Genomic DNA, 11,504 nt, shown 5'->3' with positions numbered 1-11,504 from the left:
TTTAATCTCACTGTACTTATGTATAATGACAATAAAGTATTCTATTCTATTCTATACTGAACCGGGCGAGCAGTTTTGGATTTTAAAATAAGGGAACATTTTCCGAAGTATCTTACAATTTAAGACAGATTTACGATAAAATCCAAAATAACTACCTGTCAACCACTTACAAACTACAATCTAGGCCGGATTATGCATATACCCTGAACAGAATGTGAAAGTCTTCAATTACTGTTTTTTTTTTGTTTGTTTTTTTACCGTGCAATACTTTTTCCCGGCCTATCTTTGCAATATTCCACCACATGTGTAGTTATATGTTATTCTGTAGATGGGATCGCAGGTCTATTCTATTCAAAATGCACCTTAACTTTTTTTTAAATATTTTTTATATTATTTATATTTCTTATCTGTTTGGACTGTCTTGCACTGGAGAGGTGATGCTGCTTTTAATCTACTGTACTTATGACAATAAAGTATTCTATTCTATTCTATTCTATACTGAACCGGGCGAGCGCCCAGGGGCCACCAGCCAATCACAATCAGTATCAGAATCACGTTTATTTGGCCAAGTCAGGTCAGACAAGACAGGGAATTTGACTCGGTCATTTCGCTCACTGTACAGTAATTAGGCAAATGACAGCTCTTATTAACATATATACAATTTTGTGCAGCAGTATGAGGTAGACATGGTTATTGAAAGGTGCATTGTTACAGCATGATTGTGGTTATTATTATTATTATTAATAACATTATTATTATTATTATTATTATTATTATTATTATTATTATTATTATTATTATTATTATTATTATTATTATTATTATTATTATTATTATTATTATTATTATTATTATTGTCCAGTGATTGATTTCTCTGAGACTCTAGTGATGAGAGTTCATCAGAGCAACAGTTTGGGGGAAGAAACTGTCTCTGAGTCTGGAGGTTTTGGCGTACAGAGCTCTGTAGCGCCGTCCAGAGGGGAGGAGTTCAAACAGACTGTGTCCTGGGTGTGAAGGGTCTGCAGCCGTCTGCAGAGATGATACCTGCCCGTTCAGGTCCTACAGGTACAGGTTGGGAGCCCCCAATGAGGGGGCACCAAATCAAATGACTAACTGGACCATATATGTCATATTTTGTTATTTTCTCTCTATATTTGCTGGAAGAGGAGCAAACAGGTACAACAGTAACCATTGATACAATACAATTACATTAAGAGTAATTGAGTGCATTAACAACTTAACAACTTTAAATCTAACAGCCTACACATTTTATTAATGTGCTGCCCCCCACATCAGCTCATTCAGGCCTGTTTGATTGTTTAGTCATATGCTGTAATAGTTTTGCATGTAGTCCTCAGACAGGCCATAGCCTATATGATGGAAATGATATAGTTAACATGTGGTGTTACATTGGCATGTGAGTTGCATTCTGATTGGAGCATCAGTGTAGTATGGCGTTAGTAGACTGCCTATCTGTGGTGTTACTCTTAGTTGGTTGCTTGTCTTACATTTATTTGTAGTATGAGTGTTGAGCATGTACTTCAGCATGACGTTCATGTAAATATATGGTCTTTATAACCACAGTACATTTCCCTTTTTACCGCAAAATGTGGGAGGAGGGGGGCACTTCAAGTGTGGTCACCCTGGGGAACCACACTGAGTTAATCCGGGTCTGACTAGCTGTTCATAGCCTGATAGGCCGACTTTGTTGACATGCTGTGGACATTCCTATGTAGCCTATGTAATTCCTATAATAGAGCCTCAATGAAAACACAAATGAATTAAAGCACATTTATTTATTTTAAATATTTTCAGTTTATATACGCATTGATTGTCTTCAAGTGAAACATTTACATTTTATTTTAATTTAGTCATTTTCACTCATATGGCTCTCTGGTATTAATGACTGATGACACAGACGCATGTTTCTCTGTCTCTAGTTGAAATAACTTTCAGAACGCGTAACTGAGCCCCATCCTGCTCCTCTTTAGGAAAGTAAATTCAGTCTCCCATTTATAGAGATATTTACACAGATTCTTGGCTTTTTTGGCAGATATGTCTTCTCTCTCGTTACATCCATCCATCTCTCTGATTTGTTGTTCCGAGTTTGCTGCTCCCGTTGTCGCCACTAACCTCGCGAGAACTACCACCCAGGCACAGCAGGTGGTAGTTCTCGCGATGCTTGTGACAATTCAGTTTGCAGTTTAAAAATGATTATATTATAAAACGGGAAATTTACGGGGAAATACTAATACGGGAGGACAGGGGGGGATGAGGGGTAAAATACGATAGTTTTCCGGCCAAAACGGGAGACTTGACAGGTATGCTTCTGATCAACATGTGTCACTGTTAAGTCAAAGTGTTATTTATGCTGCGTTCCATTTACCTCGGAAATCGGAACTCGGAACTGGGAATGACGTCACAACCGAGTTATCAGCGTTCCAGTTACAAAGTAGGTAAACAAGTTTGTAGTTCGCATATACCACATGAACAATGTAAATTACACTATAGCAGCATATATATGCCGAACAATACTTGTATACGACTGATTTAGTGTGACCAAAACTAGAATGAAGTGCTACGAATTTTTACAGAGCTCTCTTCTACTCTTTACAACCGGGACAGCCATCTTGGAATCTGAACTCGGGGGTGGTGAAGACTCTCCCACTTTCCCAGTGGGAAATCCCACTTCGAGGGGCGTTCCAGTTGAAAATTCCGACTGGGAACTGGGAAATCCCCACTTCCGAGGACAAATGGAACGCGGCATCAGCCTTGCGCCGGAGCAGTGGGCGGAATCTGTCGGACGCCCCGCCCCCAAAGGGGCGGGGTCTCGGATGCGTCGAGAAAATGTCAACAACATGCCGGCGGAGTCTTCTAGAGAAACAGAAACCGATGAGAAAGTATTGGACAGACAACAAAGAAACAATGGAAACCAGTCATTTCATAACATCCTGGCTGCAATATCACAGTTCGTAGATGATAATCTGTCACTTGTACGGGTAGGAGTTTCCTTTGTCTGGATGCAGCAACGCATTTCGATGAATGTGGGCTACAGTATGCTCACTTCATTGTGCACCCATAATGTGCACCTGAGCAGACAGCACGTTCATGTAGGGGGTAATCGAATTACTGGTAGATATGAGAAAAAGAATGAGGAAATTAGAGAACTGAATCTTTTTTTTCTTTCTTTTTCTCCAACCAATAATCCACCACACTGAAGAGTTGTCTTCAGTGGCTTTGCAGCGTTAAGTCTTCCTGTGTCACTGTCTTTGTCAGTGGGGAGCACATGCTTATATGGGCGTAAGATTTCACTGTCACCATTTTAACTACCCCTCTCTGCTGTCTGGCCTCTCACACAGAACTTGAGCACTGGCTTGGCTGTTGCTGGAGTGATTGTAACAGCAAGGAGCATCAGATTGGTAAGAGGGAAAGGGCAAAATTGTGCCTCAAATGTTGTATAAATTACACATTAGACCAAGTGTTGTACAGAAATCATCAAAGGTCCTCACTTTGCCTCAAATTTAGAAAATACACTTAGAATTCATGTAGAATTCAAATCTTCTTGCACATCAGAATATGACACAGGACAATAATTAGTTAATGTCTCTTTTGTTCTCTCTCTTTTAAAAATGTTTTACCGAAATGGCTTTTCAAATATTCTCACTCAGTTATATCTTTCCTTTTCTGTTAGATCACAAAATTTCGAAGAGCGAGTGAGATCCCTTCTCGGTTCATAGAGAGGAACGTCAGCCTTCGTGGGAAAGTTCATTCCATCACAGAGAAAGGAATTGAAGTAGAGCATGTGCCAATTTTCCTGCCAGTCCTCTCACCGATACTGTCAAAGCACAAGGGTAATGTGGGTGTATTCTCTGAGTGAACTCATGACCACCATAATACCAGAAATATCCCATACCAATCCCTGTTAATTTCTCAAAAAAAAGGAAAAAGTGAAACCTTAAATTAAGAAGATGCAAATCGTAATATCTAGACTTGTTTTTTCTTTTGCGTTTAGTTGAAACCTGTATAGAACAGGATTGTACTGAAATGCTTTGGGCAAAGCAATGAAACACTTGCTGCTGACTCATATAAACAACAAAATAATGAGAATAATTTTCCAGCTGAATGAAGAATCTTTTCCAAAAGTTACATTTTCCACTACTTTTCCCTTTTTTATTACAGTTCATTTGTTTGTACTACATAGTATTAATATACAAACTTGTCATACAATTTCCTTCCCAAAAAGCAATGCAGTTTTACTAAAATGTAAAAACTTAAACCTACTATATGTGTAGTGTCTCATGAAGAGGAGAATCAAATAAGACAACCACACACCACTGAGCCGCTGAAATCTTGTGTTGGGTAAGAATGGACAGATAATCGTCTTACAAAACCACAATAATTAGCATCCATAGCCCCCTAACAATTAAGAAGTTTAACTAAAAGGGCGGGTTATGCAACACAGTACTAAACATACCCCTCGCTCAACATCTTCTGAGCATATTTCTCGCATTAAATTCAATAGTTGTTTATATTTTGTATATATAGTCTGGATGTGGTGAAGGCACTCAAATTCCTTTTTTTCTTTTACACTTGTGTCTGATAATTAAAAGTTCAGAGGAAATAATAAGTTCTAAATGTAAGTTTGTAATGTGTTTTAGAAAACGCCTGAAGTTTTCTTGAAGTTTGGTTTCTACTATAGTTCTAGCATCTTACATAAAAATCACTGAACTGGCTAAAGAGCGCATCAGAGCTGAAGACAAAGTTTCAAAGATGTCTGGACTATTATGATTTTCTAAAACTATTTAAAATAATTTATCTATGTGTTAATAATAATTACAGATGTTTTTAAAAGCCAGTGTAATGTTAAGTCAATGGTTTTGTGTCACCGGTAGGCATTGTGACACATGCTGTGAGGATATTCTGGTATTTTTGATAACTATGGTAGTAAGCAGTAAAATATAAATAATGTATTAATAATAAGCACATTTAGCTTTATGGACTTTTCACTAGTTTCACTAGTAATCAAGGATTACTAGTTTGATTTCCTTTTTCTTTTTTTTTTTTAAACAAATACTCTCGTTATTACTCTATATTCGCTTTTCAAGTACCATTTATTTGGCCTAAAAAGGAGCCAAACACACCAGAAGCACGGCTGGGTATATTTGACTGTTAGCATTGCTTTAAAACATTCTGAATATGTCAGAGTAATATGATCATCATCATTTCTTTTGTTCTTATAATCAGGTTTCAATATAAAATATCATGATAAGCATAAATTGGTCAATCCTGAATTCAAGGTTTTCCAAGGCCATTTTTTAAACGCATGCTATACTTCTCGTACTTCCAAATAATAAAAAAAAGCTTGATAATGTGCTATTTCTGGAATAATTTCCAATAGCCAATATCCCCTATACTGCTGCACCCCATACAGTGTTAATAAGAGCTGCCATTTGTCTATTTACTGTACAGTCTTGTTTGACCTAACTTGGCCAAATAAACATGATTCTTATTCTGATTCTGATATGCAACTAATGAGTCTACCTTGCACATTGTATCTCAAATGGCAAAAGACCAGTGCAGGTGATGTCAGTTTTGCGAGTGGTCATGTGACTGTCCTCTGGTTATGCCATGGTCTAATGTTTACAGTGCCATACTGTGCGCTAGGGGCGACTGCTATGCCACTGTGCAGTGCGTACTACAGATTGTATTGCATGTGCGCAGTATGCAGTATGCAGTATGCAGTTCTGTGTGTGATGCACAGACTGATTTTTCAACAGGTACTAAACAAGTCAAACAAGTTGCCGTGGAATAACCCATATTCAAATAAGCACCAGCGATCCCTGGCAGCTGGTTTTCCACACTGACAGATGTTGTGTATGAATCCGAGTATGACCTTCACCTGAACAGCTATTAAGACTCCAACGTTAACTTTAATCCAACACACTGCTTCTCTCATCAGTTTCAGTAATAATTTGCGGCCGGTGCCACTTTTTTCCCCATCTTGATACACAAAATTGTCATTGTGGCATTTTTACCTTGTAAAGTCAGACTGGGATAAATGTTATCATCTTGTTAAGACGGGGTGACAGATAAGCCTGTTAGCTGTTGTATTGAATCAGGGTACCCATTGAACAGTAATGACAGGAGACTTTATATAGATTGCAACCTCAACTATTTTTAGGTGAAAGTCATGAGGAGAGCAGAGTGTGTTTTATACTGGATATGTGTTTTTATCATGGTGAATATTTACTTGTGTAATACTGGTTCTTGGTCCTAATTTTCTTATTTTCTTTGCTGTATTTCAGTTCCAGTTTCCTGTGTCTTAAGAAATGACACAGACCAACTATCACTTGTAATTCGCTTGTAATGTTGACGATCATTGTTCACTCTTTGTCCTCTTCAGATGTGTCCATTTCGCCAATGCTGGTGCATCTTGCGGGAGTGGAGTTGACACCAGAGGGAAAGATGTGGCTCCAGAACAACGTGACTCCTCCCCAAACAGTGTGGCTAAAACTTATCAGTCGAGAGGACGACAGCTTGTACTGTTTGGTATCCAAATCCAGGGTGAGCCATCTAATGATCAGGGCAACTTGGAGGAATTCTCACTTCTGAGTAGTTGCCGGTAGTCAGTCACAAAAGTTTTTCATCTGTAATATTATGCATTTCCCTCTATTCCATCCTCTCCCCAGCAGAGGTCACTGTGGAGCTGCTGCGTGAACGAGGAGGTCCTCAGGCTGGGCTTGGCTCGGACTGCACCCATTGCAGGGGTCCGGACCGACTCTCGCCTCTACTGGCGCCTACACAAACGACTCCACAGGGCAGAGGTGAAAGCTGAGAAGAAGGGCCGGGGTCTTTGGAAGGAGGAGAGCCTGTGGGAGAGGGCTTCCAAGGCTGCCGGGAACAATGCTGTAGTCAGAATGATGAGGAGGATCTTTAAAAGTACTTGATGCTCTAAAAGCAACTCATTAATCCAAGTCAGACAGTTTGTTGGTTGCAAGTTCTGAAGATTATTGTCATTTAAGATCACACATTTCTTTTATTAATGGACTTTGTGTACCTGTAATGACTTAACACATCTGAAGTACGCTGGTATTTAAAAGATCTTGCAAAAACCAGTAGACATTGTCTTTTTGTCCAGTGGGGTGGGGTGTGGGGCGTCCTGGAGGAACAAGAAATATTTTCCACTAAATCCCATTTAAAGCTTATTTATATCTCTGTTTCTGTCTTTATACGCTTTAAATGATTAAAAAATGTTAAATTAAATGCTCTGTCTTGAATCCAGCTGGTAATCCTCCAGTTATTACCTGTGAGAGCAAAGTCTTATCATCTAATTGTGTGTGTGTGTGTGTGTGTGTGTGTGTGTGTGTGTGTGTGTGTGTGTGTGTATGGGACACCCCACTGAACACACGATGGGGGTGGGGTATGTTAATGGCCTTCTAAATGGAGAGGGGTGTCCACTTGTCCACTGTTGCTATAGGAACACCAAATGTGAAACACAAAGCGAACTAAACTCTGGTTCCGGTCGGACCCCATGGGAGTCTTATATGTAAGGGCGTCTTTAAAAAGCAAGCCCTTTAAGGTGTAGTATGACCCAGACATTAGAGCTTTTAAGTGCTGCGCTAGAAAGCAACACACACAAAGTGTGTAACTAGTGAAAGCTGCCTCTGATTTCAGATCATATAATATAAAAAAAAAAATCAAAGGAAACAAAATTCCTGTATTAAATACCAATCTGAAGTTCCGATTTTATTCAAATCAATGAACACTTATACTTGCATCACAGTATATTTCCCATGTATTCATAATTGAAGAAGATAATTGAAGTGTTCTTGTTTAAGACATCCTCAGCCAAAACCACACACCTCTGTGTGCTGCAAGATTGTTATCTATGCTCCATCCATGGGGAAGAAGGAGGAGGAGGAGCCCTGCAAATGAGGCCAAACTGTGATGTGGCCTGTGGGGTGCAGGGTGTGGGGGTCTCGGTGCAGGGAGAGGTGCTGCTGAAGCAGTCAATCTGATGGGCACAAGGAGATTAGTGCAGGAGGGGAGGAGGGTCACAGGGGTAGAAGGGGATTTTGGGCCCAAACACAAAGGCGGGAGAGGAGGAGTCACAGAAGAAGGGAAAGGGAGCAAAGGAGGGGAGGAGGTGGGGTGTGAATCAGTACTCTCTTTTGTTGTGCAAATGTTACTAGAGACTGTTACTGCCAAAGTGGCTCGTGATTGGTGGGCCGGTTTAAATTGTAAGGTGCATTCGGGCCTGATGGCTGTTGCTTCTAGACTTTGAACTGTCACTGAAGGAGGAGTGGGAGGGAAACCACGGCTGAGACAGAGGACAGGGGGCAGAAGCATGGTCTCCAGAGAGTGTGTGCTGTCCAGTGGGGTGAGGGAGGCGGGCGTCATTTTATGTGTTTGCAATTACATCCTCTCTTTATGGTTATACTGTATTTGTGCAACTACGAGGGCGAAAGCTCAGTTTGCAGGAGAGATGTTGACATCAGCCCACTGGGCGCTCACTTGTCGTGCAGTGCTGATTGTTAGTATCGTGTGGAGATCAAACCTCACAGAAACTACTTGATTGATGGAGGGGAGAGAGAAAATCATGTTAGAAAGCAGAAGTTTGTTGGAGCGCCAGGGAAGGATAACAACAGCTAGATAGTTAACAATATTGGGAACAGCAGTGATCAATTCCAAACAAATATATTACAGTACCGACATAGTGCTTGTAAAATGTCATCTAGTTACAAGATGGAAATAAGCAGGACTCGAGTTGTAAAAAAAAAATCAGGGGGGATGGTGGATTTTATCATATGGGGACAGATAATTTGTGCTGATTACAAATAATATAATATATTACAAATAATAGCAGTGACCAAAACACCTGCAGAAATACTGCAGGAATGACATAGCAGCAGTTAAACGCAGCCTTCTGTAAGCTTTAAATATCCACTGGGCTTACATCAAATACATCAAAACACAAAAATAAAAAACAATTTTCTGAATTTATCAATATGCCCCTGTCCTTCACAGGATAAGTAAAATGGATCACTGCAAAAACTCAAAATCTTAACAAGAATATTTGTCTTATTTCTAGTTAAAATGTCTCATTTTAGTAAAAAAAATCTCATTACACTTAAAACAAGACTCACCACTGGAAAAAACAACAATTTTCACCTGTTTCAAGTAGATTTTCACATGAAATAAGTAGAAAAATCTGCCAGTGGAACAAGATTTTTTTGCTTGTAATGAGAAGATAAATCTTGTCCCACTGGCAGATTTTACTTATTTCAAGTTAAAATGTACTTGAAACAGGTGAAAATTGTTATTTTTCTGGTGATGACTCTAAATGTTGAAATAGCAGTAAAACCACATTCATTGATGAAATTAAATAAGGGATGGAAAGGGGGGATGGCAGTTTTACAGGGGGGATGATTTGGACCGTTTTTATTTCAGGGGGGGATGCCATCCCTCCTCATCCCTCCTCATCCCCCCTCAACTCCAGTACTGGAAATAAGAAGACTTTTTACATTGGTAAAAAAAAAAAAGTGTTGTCTTGTAGATATTCATACAAATGTATTACAGTTTTTCCATGTCAAACTATTCACTTATCTCCATTTGCCTTGTGCTTTTCTTAAATTTGTATGGACAGAGTGAATGCTGCTCTTTCAAAAGCAGTCCACTTCCAGAATCCAGTCCAGGCTTTGCCAAGTCCACTCGTCCCACACCAACAGCAGTCGTTTGAAAAGGCAGCATGCCTGATGTAGTGGTGGGTACTCACCCACACAGTGGAGTTGTTGGGACCTTCTCTGTCTGAAACCACACCACTGGGACTATTGCTGACTTTACCTGACGACATGGAGATCCAGCAGCCGAAGCACAATGGCTGCCGGTGAAAGGGACAAGGTTTTGTGAGGAGGCTGACTGGATCATTTAAAAAGCTGAAGCTTAAGTGAAAGAAGTAAGTGAAATAGTGCTATACATATATTTTTCTTTCATGACATCTCTTCATATGGCGCATTTCTGTTTCTTAGAGAGGACTTTTTTTTTGTGTGTGCACTTTTCTCACTGTGGCTATCTGCACACATCTAACTGTCACTTTAAATGTACAGTTGTTAGGATACTGTATGCAGTATCCAAGCAGCTGTGCACCTGTTAAACTCGAGCTGCTGCATACATAGGCTCTGTAAAACTGAAACTCAAGACATGTGAACTCTTATCTAAGCTGCACTGCCTCAGGTAAGACAAACATCCAGGTTGACAACATCTTTTTTAGGGGGGTCATTTTAATCACTACTGATTGAATTGAATTGATGTGCTCTTTACACATATATATGTATTGAATTAAAGGTACTTTTTCACTGAAATCAATAGGCTATCAGTGTGACTGCAGAGAAGTTTCCTGGTCCATCTGAACGTGGTCAGTTTTGGGGCTCTTTTCCTTCGGTTTGCAGCAGCATAACAAAGGCCCTCATTACACTCAGCCAGTAGCCATCCCAGTGAGAAAGAGGTGGGCACTCCCCCATCTGAGAGCACAGTCCTTGGGGATTTTTTGATTTGATTTGAGTGTGAGTGTGCTTGAAAGGGTGTGAAAGACAAAGAGATTTAAAGAGACAGACAGCTGGCGTGACAGTCTGTGAGATGTAACCCAAAGCACAAAGGTAACTCTTTAAGCTCTGCTGCTCCCGTCTTGTGCACTTTTATTTATTTTAACACAAATACAAGTAAGTTGTGATCTTAAGTCTCTATTCAGTCACACTGAAAAGAGCTCCTTGCTGGTAATAACTGAGTTTTTCTTTTAAGACTTCTTTTTTTTCTAGTTGTCACTGTGAACATGGACAGGTAAGCAGATATAACACTAGTTACCTGTTCCATGGCAAACCCAAAGTGCGCTGTGAAGACTGGGTGTGTGTGTGTGTTTGTGTGTGTGTGTACGTGCATCAAGGAATGCATCAGCCGTAAAGCGACTCCCTTGTTATTACCAGACTGGAAGTATTGTGTGCAGTGTATCAGCTTGCTGGTGTCGGCTTGTGGGATTGGAAACATGACTCTTTGTGGGTGCTGTGATCCCTCATGAATATTTGAAGTGTCTTGGTGGAAAAGAAGAGAGAAGGCAAGGGAATGAACATTTTAGGGTTATATTAACCTACCATGAATGCATGTGAGTGTAAATATATGCATGAGAATGACAATTTCCACACTTGGTCTTTGAAACTTGTGTTTCATCTGCAGACAGATAACAGACAACTCCCACCTCTCAGCCAGGCCGTGCTGCTGCTGCTGCCTCTTTTTGTAAAGCTGATTTAAAAGACAGGAACAGGAGGGAGAGTTGATGTGAGTTTGAAATAGATGTGTGAGTTTGACTCATGACCTTACCCTACAATCAGTTCTGTAGTAACCCAAGATGAGCCCATGACTCACATGACCTCACACGCACACATGGACCTGTGAAAGTTGAGTGTTGTGGTCCACGAAACTTTCACTACAAAAAATGACACTGTAGTTAATGT

At 40.0% G+C, this 11,504-nt stretch overlaps 2 protein-coding genes across 4 annotated transcripts in view; both read left to right on the top strand.

The window, feature by feature from the left end:
- Positions 1-2,820: 2,820 nt before the first annotated feature.
- Positions 2,821-7,277, top strand: c18h3orf33 (c18h3orf33 homolog (H. sapiens)). Of its 3 annotated transcripts, none has more exons than XM_061720380.1 (5): positions 2,821-2,999; positions 3,360-3,419; positions 3,692-3,851; positions 6,404-6,564; positions 6,693-7,277. In XM_061720380.1, exons 1-5 carry the CDS (start codon positions 2,835-2,837, stop codon positions 6,945-6,947), a joined length of 801 nt encoding a protein of 266 aa, XP_061576364.1. In that variant the 5' UTR covers positions 2,821-2,834; the 3' UTR covers positions 6,948-7,277. The 3 variants fall into 3 exon arrangements, with proteins under 3 accessions (XP_061576364.1, XP_061576363.1, XP_061576365.1); XM_061720379.1 differs by having other exon boundaries at positions 6,690-7,277; XM_061720381.1 differs by having other exon boundaries at positions 2,837-2,900; positions 6,690-7,277.
- Positions 7,278-9,655: 2,378 nt separating this feature from the next.
- Positions 9,656-11,504, top strand: part of plch1 (phospholipase C, eta 1) — a 73,659-nt gene continuing 71,810 nt past the window's right edge. The window contains exon 1 of the mRNA XM_061719507.1: positions 9,656-9,955. The gene's annotated coding sequence lies outside the window, so the exon portion shown is untranslated. The remainder of the gene's footprint in view (positions 9,956-11,504) is intronic.

Source organism: Cololabis saira, chromosome 4 (genome assembly GCF_033807715.1).
Source record: "Cololabis saira isolate AMF1-May2022 chromosome 4, fColSai1.1, whole genome shotgun sequence".
NCBI classification, from domain to species: Eukaryota; Metazoa; Chordata; class Actinopteri; order Beloniformes; family Belonidae; genus Cololabis; species Cololabis saira.
Note: the sequence above shows the minus strand (reverse complement) of the source record. Positions and strands in the feature narration are given on the sequence as shown.